This window comes from Colletotrichum siamense (assembly GCF_013390195.1).
Source record: "Colletotrichum siamense strain Cg363 chromosome Unknown KSG_Cg363_contig07, whole genome shotgun sequence".
Taxonomy (NCBI): Eukaryota; Fungi; Ascomycota; class Sordariomycetes; order Glomerellales; family Glomerellaceae; genus Colletotrichum; species Colletotrichum siamense.
Genome location: NW_023501020.1, coordinates 3,005,642 through 3,023,009, shown reverse-complemented (window position 1 = coordinate 3,023,009; position 17,368 = coordinate 3,005,642). Strand labels below are relative to the sequence as shown.

Genomic DNA, 17,368 nt, shown 5'->3' with positions numbered 1-17,368 from the left:
AACGAAGAAGAGTGATACAGCAAGAGTGGTGTGAAGTTTGACTGTATGCGCGATTTTTTTGCATGACGTGTTCAACCACGGAAAAGTCTACCCATAGCCGTAGATTCAACACTGCCGCTCTATACGTATAAAAGCAATAGAATTACTGTTATTTTGGATCTGCAAACAATACACTTCGGTCCATCCCGATACTGGTTAGGGGCAGTTGAAGTCTCTGACTATGGTTGAAGTCTCTGATCGTGATGACGTGTCATCATCACAAATCATCGTCACAAGCATCAACAACGCGTTTCAGCCGTTATACAGGCAAAATTGATATGTATACGTAGCTACCGACGAAAACAATGGACGACGGTATATTTTTTGTGTTCTGGTGCGCTTGTGGCTAACCTTTTGGCAATCTTGTTGGCTACAATCATGGATTTGATGATTGACCATCATATGACGACACGATTAAGATCTATTGCGCGCGAACGCACGATGAAAATTTGGATTGCTTGCTGATGTTCAATATTGGCAGCAAATCCTCCCTTTTATAGTTCGATATCGTCAAATATATGCTCTGTCCCATCAAAGTTGACGAACGAATGGCGGAAATGGCCCTCGATCTGGGGTAGACGATACCCAATCTCCATAGCGCAGTCACGTAGATATTCCATGAAATCCCGAGTGTCATTCTCATCGTTGTTCCACTTCGAATACGTCTTCCTGATGTATCGCTTTAGATCGCCGAAGTACTCTTCGATGGGGTTGAAGTCTGGTGAATACGGAGGCAGAAACTCGAGATGGACACCTGATACCCGGCATAAACCCTCGATTTCAGGTATACGATGGCAGGAGAGGTTATCCATAACGATGACAGAGTTTGGCTCTGGAAAACGCCCACATTTCGGGATAAGGCACTCCTGTAGCCAACGAAAGAACCCATCGCCGTCAGTCGTACCATAATACGTAGTCAAGTGTAGGATACCGCTCAACGTGAGGGCTGGCAGGATCTGTACGCGAGAGTTCTGAAACCGATCAATCTCTGCAGTTCGAAACGCAGCAAGCCCTTTCGGCGCCCATCCAGTCCTCCGTATCCCAGTATCCTTATTGACGCCGGATTCGTCGACGAATACCAGCTGGTCGGGGCGATATCGTCGTATACGGTACAAGTACTCGTATCGTAGTTCGTCACTTCGCTGAGCAGCAATAATCTTGGACTTCTTGTTCGTCCAGCCAGCTGAGTTTAACTGTCGACTGATTGCAGAACGACTGATCTGGATCTCGAAGGCTTCAAATAGGAAATCTTGCATCTCTTCAAGAGATAGATCGCTGCGGTACTGCAGTAGTTCAAGAAGCTCTGTACGATGCCATATTTCCATCTTTTGTCGACTCTGGCGGCACCTCTTATATCTCTGCACTTCGCCAGTGATATTACGTCGTGATCTATGTCGTCGAATCGTTCGTTCGGTACAGCCAACGATACTTGCCAGCTCGTGGGTCTTTTGGTCTTCGAATGGCAGTATCATCGCGATCGTCGATAGCTGTAGATTCGATATTCTGGGCGCCATTGTATCGTCGTCGTCGCCCGGCGTCTTTCTCGATGTATCTGATATAATAAACCACGGACATGTACTGACCAGCGGCAAACTGTAAGTAACAGGGCACAATCTATACAGCAGTAGACTCTTGCTCAATATCGTGAACAAGCTGAGCTATCAGGAGAGTCATTAATCCTGTTGACTGCCAAAGCATTTGCTCTGAAGAACCGTATCAAGCCCCTTGGTATGCTTATATATTACTCAGAGCCATACAAACCGTATGCTGAGTAGATATATAAAGTCATACAGCAGGTCTCTTCTTCTGTTCCTCAGCAAATGTCATCTTGATCTCTCATGACGAAAATAGACCTTTTGTTGGTCGAATGGTATGGGGATGAGGTGACTAGCTGGGTTGGCAATGCCTCGATGGGTAGATTGACTGCTACGGAAGCATGAAATACACACCTTATGTCTCTATCGTGTAGTTATACGTTTGAATACTACTGGGACTATAGTGATTGACGGCAATTGAGGTGTTGGTGATGACTTTGACGCGTTTTGCGTGCGATGCAGAGAAATGCGCGTCACAGCGTAAAATTGGCTTTTTTTCATGTTTTTGCATAAGCGGGGAAAAAAAAGGGGGGCGGACGCTGTCAACGCAACGGAGTGTAGATCCCTTCCAAGATCCAGATTCCCGAAGATTGATGAGATGAGATGTTACCCGCTCGGAGCCAGGTCCGAGGCACCGAAGCCGGGACCTCGGAGATATAAGCTGCGTATCCCACCACCCGCACCTCTGATCGAGAGACATTTTTCCCAACCTAAGGCCGGCCGGGCGTTCCCGGTTCTCGCTGCATGTGGGCGCCGTCCATTGGAGCATGCGTTCTCCAAGAACCCATCATCGGCAGCGGCGGCGACAGACAGACAGGTACCAGGAGGAAGGGGGGGGTGGTAGTGAAGCTTTTCCCACGTTCACCATTGACCCTCCCTCCCTTGCCCCCAATGCGCACCCCTGGACCGCCGTCGTCGCCGTAAAATCCAAGTTGCCATGTCGTCCCAACCTTGCCCACATCCGAGAGCCACCACCACCACCAACACTGCGCGTCCCTGTTGCTTCTGTCTGCCTACCTTACCTACCCACCCCTCGGACGGCTTTCTGCTCGCTTCGTCCCATAAAAACCAGCTGCCATCAGCAACAGCGGGCAGCAAACAGCAGCAGCTCTCACCCAGCACCCCCACATGGAGCTTAAAAATACCCCCGAAGTCAGGCCCAGACGCAATGCCAGCGCATGGCTTTACGGAATGTCATTCGCCTCTTATTTGTCTGTCGCCTCGCTCGGCCCACGAGGCGGCGGCGGCGCGCATCTTCGCCCTGCCCACTTTCCCCCGTCAGCCCGCTTGGCTGCTTCTGCTCCTGCTGCTTGCTGCTGCTGATGTGGTTCCTTGCTGCCGGCAGCTAGCTTCATTCTGGGTCCCCGCGTCCCTCCCTCCCCAGTCGGCCCATCGTTGATGTGGTGTTGTGATTGCTGGTGTATCCATACCCAACCCCCGTCCAAGGCATTGACGGCCAGACTGCCAAAAAGAATACACGCAGCTCTGCCCGAAAAGTCGTCCGTGTGCGTGTGAAGGGTGTGTGTGTGTGTGTGTGCGCGCGGGCGCGTGTGTGTACGCCCGTGTCGTGCTATGTGCCTTATGTCTCTCGTCCAAGGGCGGGGTAATAGGCAAGCGTATCGTTTCAAAACACGCATCGCCATGATCAGCCCATGTGCCCGTAAAACTCTCTCGTAGGTGTGTATAACTCGTCGTGGGTTGGAGAGAACCATTCAATTCACCTTTCCCATCTCCACCCGGCCGCTAAAAGCTGCCTCCTGCTTCTGGTGCCTTTTTAAAGTGTCCTACCATCCCCCTTTTCCTCACCTGTTTTTGCCCCTCTCTCACACGCCAAACTCACCCCCTGTCTGTCTCGTGAACAAACGCCAACCCCGACGAAAGCTCCATTGAAGAATTGTATTCTCCGATTTTTGGATGAATTGAAGCTGCGTTCGAAAAGGATCAAGATCCGCCGCCAGCCCTCCCCACCCAGTATATCGACACGAGTTCAACATGCCAAGCAACAAGGGGTACACTTACAAGAGTTCGGGGAGCACCAGCCAGGTAAGAACGGAAATCTCATCTCGGAAACTCTAATCTCGCGATGCCGAAGCTTCGGAAGCTGGAGGTTCTTTTTTGCTTACAACCAGAGGAACACAGGGCAGCCAACATATCCCCCGCGACGCCGGCGGCTCTTCTTCAAAACAAGACGGATACCACCATCCCAACAGCATGTAAGCGCCTTCCCTCCCGCTCAATTGTCTCTCATCACGACAAAACATGGTTTCCGGCCAGGAAGACGGCGAGGCAGCAATGAACCAAGACTGATGGGCAGAAAATTCGCGCAGAAACGGCTCTTACCATTACGCCAATCCCAACAACGGGGGAAAATATGACGGCAACGGCGGGTCGACGTTCACCTCGGCCAGTGGGTACCGGACGTGCTCCGGATACGGAAAGAAGTAAGTGAGATCTTATCTAACGGAGCCTTGTCACTTGAAGAATTTCTTTTTTTGCGGGGGGGCCGATCACACAGGAGGGGCGCGAGGTCCTTGGATTGGGGGAAGAGGGGGGCGTTGGTTTGCTATTTCCGTTTGCCGCCGTGGGGGTTTCTTTTACTCTTCCTCTTGGTTTTTCTTGCCTTGGCTTGACACGACTGAAATGCTGACTTGTTGGTTTGTCAAGTGTTGGTATGAAATGATTTGACGGTCCAATGAACGGGATGATGGTTATGATGATGCATACGGGGGTTTTGGGGGAAACTGGTGTGGCTTCTGTCGGCCTGCTTTCTTTTTCTGGGTTTGGTACAATATGGGAGGGCTGCCTGCTTGCTTTCTTTATTCGCATATACCAGGCGCAAAATATGATTTCTACGTTTGATTTGAAGCTGTTTGGTTCTCAATTTGCGAGGCATTGCGTCGGATTCTCGCTGGAAGGTAGCTCGTCAGTGTTGGAGCATCTGAGGCTGTCCATACATTGGTACTCGTCCGGAACCCCTCACTCTCCAGTTTGAGTACGACTCAGTCAGCAAGCTTACGCGCCTAGCTGACTCCGTGAGTTTCTCACTTGTCGACCACGACTCGAGAGTCATGGTGTTAAGTTGAGCCTCGGCCTGGCGTCTCAACTTGACTTTACAAAGTCTCCGCCGGCACCTATGTTGCTGCCCCAAGCTCGACATACCCACCTGCCCCATAGCTTCAGTGTTCGGTGAGATTGCCAAGACATACTGGGATAGCCCTGCCATGCAAACCTCACGATAGCGTCAAGTCCCTGGCGCGGCGGGGTCCTAACAGACGTCACGCGGCCAAAGCTCCCTTATCACAAGCTGTTTTGAAGATGGGAGCTTCAACCCCTCAATATGCTTTCTTTTTGCAAAGCACTTGCTTGTGAAAGAAATGGCGTGCCGTTGGCTCTTTCACTCAGAGTTGAAGACAGAAGGTTAGGCGCACGGCCTAATTTGCCGTAGCTTCCCTTTGTTTGCAGCTTCCCCTGCAGCAACAGGAAGCTTCCCTGTCTCAGCAATCTAAGATGCGGGGTGAGGTGGAAGGTGAGATGGCTTGTGATCAACCTCCTATTTAATTCCCCCGCCTCTGCAGGTGATCTCAGATAATCTCAGATCAAGTTTCCCTTCATCACACCACTGACCAGAAAGCAAACCAACCTCACATCTAAACTTCCAGACCCAAGACTCTCTGAATAACCGCCAAGATGCCTAGCAACCAGGGATACTCGTACAAGAGCTCCGGCACCAATAACCAAGTTCGTCCTCCCCAATCTCACCTAATTCGACATGTTGACTGACTATGATGGGTTCACAGGGCAACCACTACTGCGCCCGCGACTACGGCAGCAGCGCCTCGAACTCGAACTCGTACCACTACTCCAACACGTGAGTCCCAACTGTACTGACTGCCGGTAGTTTCGGGCTGACTGACGCATGTCGATTAAAACAGTGACGGATCATACTACTACTCCAACCCCAACGGCAGCACCTACTACAACGACGGCCAGGGCGGCTCGACCTACACCTCCTCCAGCGGCGACAAGTCTTCGTCTGGATACGGCGGTTCCAGCAAGAAGTGAGCTAGCTGCCGGAAACCTCATGGCCTAGTAACGGAAGGTGGAGAACCCATGTCACGGTCAGCAGGCCATGTTAGTCGAGGACGATGGAGCAGACAGCTAGATGAGCATGAATTGATAACGCGACACGACTGACGCATAACCCAAATTCCTTGTAACATGACACGGCTTGGTATCTGTGGTAGAAAGTTGGTTCCAAGTCCATGCGAAGAGACAGACTTTGGTTTGGTAGATTATGATAAGTGGTAGGACATTAAGTGATGGTATGACTTTTACCCCAACGCCGCGCATTAACCCATGAGAATCGCTCCGGACCCCTGTAGTAGCCAAAACTAGACATCGAGACCAGAAACGACAACAGCACTAACAAAGTCTTTGGGATGCCCAAAAGTATCCGATACCCCCGTGCCATTCTTCAAGTAGCAGTACTCGCCCGGCGTCTTGATCATAGCCACAGACCGACAGTATCCCCCCTTCGCCACGTCCCCGTTGCCGAGATTAGTGTAGTACGCCTGGTTATACGCCGCGCACAGCGTCATGCACTCGTCAAACGTCGAGACGTACGCCTTGAGGATGTCGTAGATGCCCGGGTTGCCGTAGGCCGCTCCGCCGGGGTAGTTGACCTCGCACAGCTGACGGAAGGTCTGGCCCTGCCCGTTACTAACATCTATAACCGCGCCTATGGCATCGAGCGGAGTGAAGGTCGTCGAGTTGATCTTGGGGCACCCGCCGTCAGTGGGGGCGGGGAGAACGCTGCCGGAGGCTTGCGCGGTTGCTGCTGCGGAGGTTGCGGCTGTCGTGGTTGCCGACGGGTTGGAAGACGCGGAGTCGGCGGTTGAGGTTGGGCTGTTAAAGAGTTAGTTCGGCAAAGATTCGAGCTCAGTTAAAGATGGCTTACTCGGGTGAGGCATTGGCCTTCTGGGCTATCAGACCGCCTGCGACGCCGCCGGCAAGTCCTGCGGCCAGGACAATCACTAGGGCAATGATAAGACCCCAGAAGACGGGCACAGAAAGACCGAGAATTCGGCGCTTGCCAATTGGCGGCGGCGGCGGCGGCGGCGGCGGTGATGTTGACTCAACTGGCACGGCATATAGTTGGCTCTCCAGCCACTTCGCGTCTGAGGTGAGCGTTTGCCCTCCAGGACTTAAAGCCCCTGGGCTCACAATTGAGCTCTGCCCCGCTGGACTCTGAACGTCGTCATGTGGTATGTATGGGATCGGGGCGTTGGACCAGCGTACTGGCGCAGGCTCCAGGCCGGGCTGCTCGTCCTGCAGGGTCTGTTGCTTGCTCTGGGATTTCTCGTCCTCGTTCTTGAGAGTTGTCAAAGACGTTTGCTGCAGCGACTTGGGCGAGTGTGGCGGCGGCGGCGAGGATGACGTTGGGGAGTGTGTCTGGCCCTCATCGTCGGGTCCTCTAAGCTGCCGCTGTCGTTGCACCTGTTGTTCATGCTTCTTCTGATGCCATTCGAGTTGCTGCTGGTGGTACTGAGCCTCGTGGTCGTCCATCTTTTTGCGCGCGAAGCAATTTTGGCTTAAGATATGATCGAAATATGCCGAATTCAAGCCAAGAACACCCAGCTAAGGGGTTGACTTGCAAAAGCAAAGCTAAAGGAATGGCTTTTTGAGGATATTGACGTAACAGAGAAGTGGTTAAGGTGGCAAGGTGTAGTAGATCTGGGTTGGGTATGAGTCTTAAAACAGGGGTCGCCGGGGACGAGACTGTCTCCAACGTCTCCCAGCATCGCGGAATTAAATTACATTTAGGTGCTAGAACGCCGCTTGGCTGGCGCCCGCAGGAGATGCCATGGCCGCGGGATAGCAAGCTCCGTCACGCATATGCCGAAAGAGAAACGGCAAACGCCGTGGAAACCTGAATGGAGCTTTCTTCTTCCATGTTGGTGCTTACTTTTGCATGAATCTGGCCTGGGTCCAGACCCAATTGAGACTGAGCGAGATTGATCCAGCGATGACTATCGCCTGACAAAGAGAAGCGCACAATGCTCGTTGTGAGCCGCAACCTGGTGCGCCGGCGCGAGTCCATGCAGCTTGGTACCGCCCAAAATGGAGAAGAGGTCAGCCCTGGAGGGCGCTAGCACAAGGGGTTTCCTGGAAAGGGCACCATGAGCCACCTTCAGCGCTCTGAGTGGCTGGATCGTCGTGGTGTCAAGGCAGCGCAGGAGGAATGCGAAGAGAGGATGCCCGAGTCTGTGGTTCGGAGATACCAGAAACGTGGTTCATGGTGGTCATGATGGTGTCTGTGCCATTGCTGCGAGAGGAAGACCCTGCCGACGAAGTCAGCCATCTGGTGTATGTTTCGGCCACACGTGTTCAATGGGCCCGCCTCATACTGAGGGCGACGCCTACTATAATACAAGCGTCATGTTCATGATGGAATCACCAGAGGCAAAAGAATGCGGCGCGTCAGGCGATGATTTGCTTTGCTGACGATAAAGTGGCTGAGGCAAGTCGAGGTGTAAAGTGGATGGTTGAAAGAAGAGGTGTCGGCGGGTAGGGGACGTGCTAGAATTCAGGTATCCGATGAAATATGATTGGTTAACTGGTAAACTGTAGTACGTGGATAAATTATTGTGCAGCGGCACGGCCCTCGGCTTGTGCATAAGCCGCACAAGTGGTTCGTCTGATGGGGTCCCCTTCCTTCTTTTGGCAATCCTGATGACTTGCTCGTGTCCATCTCCCGCCGTCCCGAATCCTACGGCCTCGAAAGGATCGACCCCGGCTTCCAGATCTTGTTCCGATGTCGACCACCACCTAAGCGCATACCGCTTTTTTTTTTTGGTTTCTAGGCCCTCGCCCGTCATTAGCAACTCGCGGTGGCTTCAGGTCGATCAACGCACCGTCGGCATCAACGTGGGTCGTCAGAGATGGACCACGCGTTGGGGTCCTCATGTCTTCCTATCTTGACAAGAATAGGCAGCCAGGAACGGCGGGGTCACGGTATTTATTGCCAGCCTCAAGGGGTTCGTTACCCTTCCAGCAGCTCCTGTCGACCTTCTCAGGCGATTTTAACATGTACCCGCCATGAGATCTGGTTTAGCGAGTGTCGTTACTTCGTGCGTCGATGTCGCGAGGCCTTCCTTCGTCAATGGCCAAGCTCGTGCCTGCCTGGGGTATCCGCCAGCTCATGTGTCGCTGCGTGTCCCGAGACCTCGTTGGGGACATAATGACCCTCCGGCTTACCCCAGTGCGACGGCGTGCTCGTGTAGGGCTGCTGACTGAATACCGGCTGTTGGCCGTATCCAGGCTGCTGATAACTCGCCTGCGCCGCCCTTGACCTCTTCTTCTCGCGCATGAGCATGAAGGTCAGCGCGCCAACCGCGATAGCCAACGGCAGACCAACACCCACCCCGATTCCGGCTGCTGCACCTGTTGAGATTCCGTTCTCTACAGCCGGACATGTCGAACTGGTCGCATCACTCGAGGTAGTCTCTGAGGCTCCTGCGCTTCCGCTGGTCACAGACGCTGACGCTGTAGCCGTCGTTGCGCTGTCGGCGAGGTCCGTCGAAAGGGCCACATTCATCACCGCTCTGTATGCTCCTACAGTGAAGTTCTGCTTCGAGCAGTTATCGAGACTGGTACAGGCGAAGACTTTCGAAGCGCATGCCCACACTGCCGCATGACGATTCGGCGCTGCCAAACCGAGTCAGACTTCATCTGCCAGGCTTGTGCCTTTGTTGGAACTGAAACCTGAGGGAATTGACTTACTTGCGCCCACAATACTACTTGTATCGCAGTATTTCGGACATCCCGTCTGCTGGAAGTCTTTGTCCGTGCATCCACCCCGGTACCAAGTGCCTTCGGTTGGCGACAGACAAAGTCCGTTGGTCATGCAGTAATGGTTATTGAAACAGCATGCGGCAGCTTCGTTGCCCGAGGCCACCGAACAAGCCTGCAGTAGAGGTGCCGACGAACCACTCGGCCAGTAGCATGTCTGTGTCTGTCCAGCCGCCAAGGACGCCAGCGGCAGTGTTGCGAGATACCAGCGCGACAGATGCATTTTCACACTGAGTTGGAAAACGATTCGGGCGACGAGAGAGGGGAGGGGAAGAGAATAAGTCAAATCCGGGACAAACACTGATAAATACCGAAGGTACCGCGCCGCGCAGATCACTGTATGAACCACCGACGTTGCTTTTGCGTCGTATTGCAGCTTCTTGGCGGCTGAAGTTACCCCTGTTGCCCGCCTTTCGCAAATGTAAACGACACCAGTTTCTCCCGCTCTGGTTCGAAGGCTTGCGGTCATACAAAACTGGGGTTCGTCGCCGTGGGATTCGCATCCCTGATCGGTCGTCGGCTCATACGGCGAATCACATCGCGATCATGGCAGCTAGACAGTTTCAGCAGCACACCGGCGCCCCTCAAATTGTCCTTACAAGGCGATTCGAAGTAGGCGGGTATCTCAATCTGCTCCTGCAATTCTGCCTTAAATAACTACGCCAACGAAATGATGCAGCGTGGCTTACTACAAGCTCCCGTTGAGGTCTCTCCAACAGCCGATAATGTCGCGGGTAAGGCACACTTTATTTTCAGCCCCCGAGCGCCATCAATTGGGCCAGGGGCCAAGGGGGAATTGCAATGTTCATTCGAGCAATCGTATTTCATATTTTAATCCTCCACTTGCCTACAGCTACGCAGCCTTCTTTACTTTGACTGATTTCCACTCCATGAAGCATGCCGCAATAGCTGCTACCCCTGCCAACGGGATGGCCGCCGTGAAAGTAACCCTCAAAGCATCATTGTAAACCGTCGTCATTCTGGGCAGCGCGCTTGCAGGAACTGCTGTACGGAAAGCCGTGGCGCCAGCTCTAAGAACCACGCGAATGTTGACACCAGGAACCAGATTCTTAGCTGCAGCCCGCAGGAGGTAGTTCTGGAACAACGTGTTACCCACAGAGACGAAGATGGCGCCTCCCAGAGACTGAGAAGCGACGACAGCAGCGGTGCCAACAGAAATGTCATCTGGTGGGAGAACGGCTTGCACCGCAGTCAAGCCCTGCTGGATCGACATGCCAAAGCCTGCAGCCACGAGGATCTCAAAACCTATCCAATAGGCGATCGGTGTGCTTGGAGACAGCAAACGCAGAACGCCACAGCCTGCTGTGCCGATCATGCCGCCCACAACTGCCGGGGGCACGGGGTATCCGACGACCGATACGAAGACCGCCGAGAGCAGGGAGAAGATGCCGATGGTCGCCACGTAGGGTATCATGTCTACGCCGGATATGATGGCGTCCTCGCCGCGGATGGCCTGGAACCACAGCGGCAGGAAATAGGTATGGATCATGAGCGCGCCGTACGTGGAGAAGGCCGCGACGCAGGATGCCGCGACTGTTCGGTGGGTGATGATAGCCGGGGGGATCAACGCGCCGTCCTGCCTCCACCATTGCCATGCGGCGAAAACGATAGCGGTCGCCCCTGATCCTGACAAGAGGCCGATGATTCTGACGCTCGACCATGCTTGGCCACGGTTGGTGAGTTCGAGGGCCATGAACAGCATCACGCAGGCGCCCAAGAGGAAGATGTTGCCGAGGAGGTCGAGTTCCAAAATTCTATCGAAGAACCTTGGCCTAACGCGAGGGGGCTGTCTGGGGTGAAAGAAGATGAGGAAGATGATCATGTTGGCGCCTACGACCGGCAGATTTACGAAGAAGTTCCATCGCCACGTCTGACGCTCCGTCAGTCGCATCTCAGGGAATTAGTAAGATCGGTTCACTTACGACGAGTTCAGTGAAAACACCACCGAGGAGAGGACCGACAGTGGTCCCAATACCGAACCTGCAAGAAGTCAGCAAACATTCGGTCTTGTAGTGGGGAACGTGTCATACATCAGTCCTACGATGGCTGTGTAGGCCGGCCGCAATCTCGAGGGGATCGCGGTTGCAACTACAACGAAGCTACCCGTGAGAATGCCAGCGCTTCCGAATCCAGCCACGGCACGACCTATAATGAGGACCATGGAACTTGGGGACAGGGCGCATATGAGGGATCCGCCAAGAAACATCAACATTGCCAGGAGATACGACCACTTGACCGAGAAGAGCACAAAGATTCTGCCAAAGAGAGGCTGAAAGGCGCAAGCTGTGAGAAGATATGCCGAGCCGTACCATCCAATATCCGACGTGGACTTGAACTCTGAAGTAATTTGAGGAATGGCCTGTTCTTGTCAGCATCGCAACCCTTCTACGCAACAATTCAACTTACGGTCGTGATAATCGTCCTGTGCACCGAGATTATAAATACCACAAGGCAGATACCGATGATGAGGAACACCAACGGCCACCCTTCAACCCATTCCTCCTTCTCGCAAAATATGTCCGCCGCCAGCACTTGAGAGATTCTCTGCTGCGCCCTAAGCGCCTCCAATCTCCTCACCTGCCGCAGATAATCCTCTCCGTCATCCTCGTCAATGTCCGGCTCAAACGGCCTCGTGAAGCGACTAATCCTCGCTCCAGCCTTTCCAGGGTGCCGCTGCTCAGCAACACGCGTGACGATCGACCCTCTCCTCACCGGCGAGCCCAACGAGCCGTTGAGAGACGGATGGCTCGCCAGATGCCGCAGCGATGGCGCAAAGATTGACGAGATGATGGACGCAGTCTCGGAGCGCGGCTCAGAGAAGTTGTTGCCATCGCTCTGCACGTGCCGCGCGATCTGCACGTCTGACATGGCATGCGAGGGAACCCTCTTCACATTCAGCGGGAACGCACGCTGCTCCGAACAACCAGCGGCAGCGGCGGCTTCCGAGGCGGCGGCCGCCTTGGGCGACATTGGTTGCACGCGCGGTGTTATCCGCAGAGAGCCGTGCCGCTGCGGCAAGGAGGACTTGCGCATCGGAACCACCGGGGCGTTCGCCAGCGTGACCGATGAGGCGCGGCGGTGGTGTCCGCAGTGTGAGCAGCGGGACACGGTCGAGGTTGCACTGCCGGTACTCTTTCTCCTGTCTGCCTTGTCGTCGGGGAGGACGACGACGGTTTCTGATTCTCGGCGGCGTCGGTCCTGGAGCGTGTTTGCTTGAGAGAAGCGGGACATCTTCTCCTCCCAGTCCTCCGTGAGGGATTCAGGAAGAATCTCCTCGTCGTCGTCATCGTCGTCGCCGTGGTCGGAGTACGACGATGACCGGGACGGTTTCTCGTCGACATCGTCAAGTTCTGGAGATGAGCCGGAAGTGCGGTCTGTACGCTCGTCTGAGTCCTCTGCGATGATGGAGATGCGAGAGCGCTCAGCGCCCAGGAATTCCGAGGACGGACGCTCGTCTCTCGATCCCAGAGACGGCCGCCGTAGAGACCCGTCGGGTGACTTGCTGCCGTCGTCGCGAGCCATGGTGGATGAGTCTTGAGGCTTTCAGCCACTCTAGCAAGAGGAAATTTTGCGACGAGACAAGCCTTCTACTTGAGGCGAACCGATGAGTTTTGACTTGGATGACGGATGTCAGTGCTAAATGGTGATATGACAGGTCTGTGGGCGTGGTGGTGTGCTCATCCAGCTTAAAGAAACAGAGGCCCTTCCCCTCCTCCACACACAAGCACACTCACACGTCCCCCTCCACAAATCTCACTCGGCAATCGACCTTGTCTCGCCCGTCCGGACGCTAATCGTGACGACCTCATCGTCGGTGGCGCCGCGCGAGGACTGAAGGGAACGTCTTCAGCTGGGCGGGACGGTGTTTGACTTGGTGTCATCGCATTGGTGGCGTTTCGAGATAAGCACCGGCGGGGGGACGAGATCGTCGTTTGTTTGTCTCGGTTCTTGCCCGGGGTCGGGTTTGTGTGTAAGTCAGGTCGGCATGCAGGTCAGCCGGGGCCGGATGACCCTGCAGACGGCGCGGGTCTTTGGTCTCTCTGTTTGCTGCATAGTTCTTCGATGAGATCCCCAAAGGTCTGACGGAGCGATCTCTGATTGGGCGGACGTGCGCCGCAGAGCTAACGGGGGACGAAGCCAGTGGGCGATTTGATGGAGGGATTGGGTTTAGCGTTCACGCGCGGATGGAGGGGGAGGATGCTTCCGGGAAAGGGTCGAGAACCAGTGGGGAGGAAAACGGACTAGTTGATGTCATTGAGTTGAGGGGATGAACAAAGGAGTCCTCGGGGGAGCTAAGGGATGGTGAGGGGTGACTCGGCGAGAGAGGCGCGAGCCGGCGCTGGTAGGGGACTTTGGCAAGTCCAATTGGAAGGACAGGAAGCTGCCTTGGGGTCATTGAGAAAGTTGGAGCTATTCTGGGATTTGAAGAAGGTGGAACTTGATTGTTGACAGAGAAGAATGGATTGATGGTTGAAATCTGGGGTTGGATGGAGGCTTGGATGTGTAAGTACAGGCTCAGATCTCTCTGAAAGAAACACACGGGTGTAGCCGCTGCGAGTGGCTCAAACGAAAATGATTCAACAGATTTGTTACAACACACAAAACATGCATTGTCTTTCTCTTTGGCGGGAAAGGAAACATTTCTGCTAGCCAGGTAGCTGCAGGAATGTAAGCAAGGCACCAGGAACGCCGGCTCGATCCGCGCCAACTCGGCTTCGAGCACAAATCATAGCTCTCTGTCGAAGATCCACTGGATTCACTTCGACTTTGCGCCGGTTCAGGGTCTAATGCAGGTCGGAATACCTAAGAAAACTTCCCCAGGCAATGGCGACAAGACGACGGCCGAGGGCGCCGTGCGGGAGGCCGATGGGAAGTGTACTCGGACCGGGTTCCCGGACGGTACGCACGCACAAGATCGACGGAAACAGCCGGTTCGCGTCGCAGGGAACGGACGAGAATCTGAATGCTATGATGTTCTTCCGCTGCAGAACCGTTGTGCCACCCGAAGTCTTTTCAAAATATTGCTTGGGAGAACAAAAAGTGAGGCTGTGTGGCTGTCCGGCACATTTCGCGAAAAAGGATACGATGAGCCCAAGGCTGCATATGCGCTGCACACACGGACGCAGAGCGGGAGTGACCGTTCCGAAGAACGGCACGGTGTCCCAATGTCGCGATTATCCGGGCCGCGCCTATGAGGATCTCGATGCTCGCGTTTCTCCCCAGAGGTTGAAGAATGCGAAGAGTACGCACAACAGGGGGAATGCCTGCTGTCGATCACGCCGCCCAGTGGACGACTGCCGGAGTCCACTCCGGAGCGCTTACTGAGACATATGAGGCGGGAACTTGCTGCCTGCATTTCACTTCGCTGGTTCAAACGTTACTAAGTTTTCGCATGTGAATGCTGATTGTTTGGTAGAACATCGTCTTTCTGGGGTTGGCCATTGCTTGCTTGGTGATGAGGAAGAAACGAAAGCTTGCTGCCAGGGTGGAGGGGGGACGGGACGAGTTGCAAAGGAAGAGGTCGTCCGAACTGGGATTAGGTCGAACCACGGTTCCCTGCCTTTGCTTGGTATTCCGCATACGGTAAACGACATGATTCGAGCCGTCGGACTCTTCAGGTAACCATATGGAGGCGTTCTTAAGGGTGTGATCGGTATGATTCCTGACCCTGGCTTACCACCGCTACAGTCAGTATAAAATAACAAAAAATAGTATTTTTAAGGCCACCTTACTATATTAGGTCTATATAAGTTAAAACTAGACTTAATAAAGGTTTCTAAGGTTATTAATCCTCTAAGTTATTATACTAAACTAAAATTTAGCTACTAAGTAATAAGATTAATAATAAGCTTATTTAAAGAAGCTTAATTACTAAGGATTCTAAAGTATAAATCTAATAATACTAAAACTATTATTATATAAGAGTATTAGTTTTTAATAATATAGTAATATTATATATAGCTAAAAAGAGCTTAGTTAAAGGTTTCTTTTAGCCTAAGATACTTATATAGTAATATATTAATATATTAATAAAGTATACTATCTATTAATTTAATTATTAAAAAAAGTAACTATTAATATAGATATTTTTAATACTTTTAAATAAATATTTAATAATAATAATAAAGAATAGTAGCTTATTATAATCTTATTAATTATCTTTAAAAAGTATATTAATAATAACTCTAATAATAATAACTCTAATAATAAGATTCTTATTATCTTTAATAAAATACTAATCTACTTAGGTAGCTTTCTAATAGTAACTTAAATTATAGAGAGGTTATTAGTAAAATTAGATATAAAGTTTATTAATACCTTCTATATATTAAAATTAACCTTCTTTATATTAACTTTATAGCTTTAACTTTATAATATTAAAAACTTAAAGTTCTAAAATATAAAGTATAAGTTAATAATCTTTTTATATATTATAAATTTTAGAGAACTTTAGAAGAACACTTCTTATTACTTTAAAGTTACTTAGAGTATAATATTAAGTATTTTCTATATTATACTTAATATATTTATAAAGCTATATAAAGTTTTATAGTATTATTAAGTATATCTTTAGGTTATTAAAGAGGAAGTTTAAGATTATAAGAGGTATAATATATAAGTATAACTTTAGTATCTAAATAAAGTTAGTATATATAATAATAGTATTATAGAATTTTCTAGTAAAAAAAGAAGAAGTATTAAGAAAGTTAACACTATAAAAGATTAATATACTTAAGAAAGCTAAGGTAAAAATAGTAATATAAGTAGATTAATAACTAAAGTTTAAAGTATAGTTTAATATTACTATATTATAATAGGAGTTTCACTATTAATACTTTATAAAAATAAGTTTTTAGTAATTAATAAGCTAAATTTATATTATATTAATTTAAGTAGTAATTTATTTAAAAAACGCTACCCTAATTAAAGCTAAAAAAAAACCCTCTTATTACCTCTTTAGTTTACTTATTAAGCTTTATTTTTTTAACTTATTAACTACTTATTATAACTATATTAACCCTCTATAACTATATTAACGCTATAGTAATAGTAGTAGTAGCGCTAATATCTATATACTATTAATTAGTAAAAACTCCTACTTTAACTCCTTCTCCTCTAATACTAAAAACTTAACTATTTTACTTAATACTATTAAAAAGAGGTTTAATATAAAAGTAAAACCTTTTAACCTAACCTTAACTTTAAATAGCTATTAAATATTAGTTATTATTAGCTTTATATTATCTACCCTTATTATATATAACGCTAGTTTATTAATACTTATCCTCTATAACTTATAACTTTAGGTCTCTACTACTTTAATATAAGGGTGCTTATTTTAATATACTAGTAGTAAAGCTACTAAATTTTCCCCTAAAAACACTACTTTTAAGATAGCTATATTAGTAGTATTAATTTAATTAAGATCCTATTATTATATTATATATTTATACCTTTAAGTTAAAATAATAGTTAATACTTATACTACTATAAGATTAGCTATTCTTAATACTATTATAGCTTATAAAAGAGGTAAGCTACTTATATTAAATAGTAGTAAAGCTAACTACTTTACTAAAAACCTTACTTCCTCTTTAAAAAATCTTAATTAATATACTAACTAACTTTTAAAACTAAGTTTAGTAATATTTTAGTTTATAGTAGTCTTAGAAAGCTATAAATATATTATTAATAACTCTATCTTAAGGAAGCTATAATCTTCTACTTATTTATACTTAAAGTTAACTTAATATTATTATAACTATCTCTCTTCTAATATTAATATTATATCTATATAGTTATTATAATTAATACTAAATAGGTCTTTTAGTATCTTAACTTTATAATATAAAGTATTAATA

At 49.7% G+C, this 17,368-nt stretch overlaps 6 protein-coding genes across 6 annotated transcripts; 2 read left to right on the top strand and 4 right to left on the bottom strand.

Annotated features, from left to right (window-relative positions):
* Nucleotides 1-533: 533 nt before the first annotated feature.
* Nucleotides 534-1,364, bottom strand: CGCS363_v011129 (uncharacterized protein; the record flags this gene model as incomplete). The annotated part of the gene is made up of 1 exon (XM_036642978.1): nucleotides 534-1,364. One exon carries the CDS (start codon nucleotides 1,362-1,364, stop codon nucleotides 534-536), a length of 831 nt encoding a protein of 276 aa, XP_036491571.1.
* Nucleotides 1,365-3,626: 2,262 nt separating this feature from the next.
* Nucleotides 3,627-4,079, top strand: CGCS363_v011128 (uncharacterized protein; the record flags this gene model as incomplete). The annotated part of the gene is made up of 3 exons (XM_036642977.1): nucleotides 3,627-3,677; nucleotides 3,774-3,847; nucleotides 3,962-4,079. The coding sequence occupies 3 exons, from the start codon at nucleotides 3,627-3,629 to the stop codon at nucleotides 4,077-4,079; spliced, it is 243 nt and encodes an 80-aa protein (XP_036491572.1).
* A 1,242-nt stretch (nucleotides 4,080-5,321) lies between these two features.
* CGCS363_v011127 (uncharacterized protein) lies at nucleotides 5,322-5,696 on the top strand (the record flags this gene model as incomplete). The annotated part of the gene is made up of 3 exons (XM_036642976.1): nucleotides 5,322-5,372; nucleotides 5,432-5,502; nucleotides 5,567-5,696. The coding sequence occupies 3 exons, from the start codon at nucleotides 5,322-5,324 to the stop codon at nucleotides 5,694-5,696; spliced, it is 252 nt and encodes an 83-aa protein (XP_036492479.1).
* A 329-nt stretch (nucleotides 5,697-6,025) lies between these two features.
* On the bottom strand, nucleotides 6,026-7,199 carry CGCS363_v011126 (uncharacterized protein; the record flags this gene model as incomplete). Its single annotated transcript, XM_036642975.1, has 2 exons — nucleotides 6,026-6,539; nucleotides 6,592-7,199. The coding sequence occupies 2 exons, from the start codon at nucleotides 7,197-7,199 to the stop codon at nucleotides 6,026-6,028; spliced, it is 1,122 nt and encodes a 373-aa protein (XP_036492480.1).
* Nucleotides 7,200-8,793: 1,594 nt separating this feature from the next.
* On the bottom strand, nucleotides 8,794-9,708 carry CGCS363_v011125 (uncharacterized protein; the record flags this gene model as incomplete). Its single annotated transcript, XM_036642974.1, has 2 exons — nucleotides 8,794-9,341; nucleotides 9,417-9,708. The coding sequence occupies 2 exons, from the start codon at nucleotides 9,706-9,708 to the stop codon at nucleotides 8,794-8,796; spliced, it is 840 nt and encodes a 279-aa protein (XP_036491575.1).
* A 630-nt stretch (nucleotides 9,709-10,338) lies between these two features.
* On the bottom strand, nucleotides 10,339-13,028 carry roqT-0 (Efflux pump roqT; the record flags this gene model as incomplete). The annotated part of the gene is made up of 4 exons (XM_036642973.1): nucleotides 10,339-11,376; nucleotides 11,429-11,486; nucleotides 11,537-11,865; nucleotides 11,913-13,028. The coding sequence occupies 4 exons, from the start codon at nucleotides 13,026-13,028 to the stop codon at nucleotides 10,339-10,341; spliced, it is 2,541 nt and encodes an 846-aa protein (XP_036492481.1).
* Nucleotides 13,029-17,368: the final 4,340 nt, after the last annotated feature.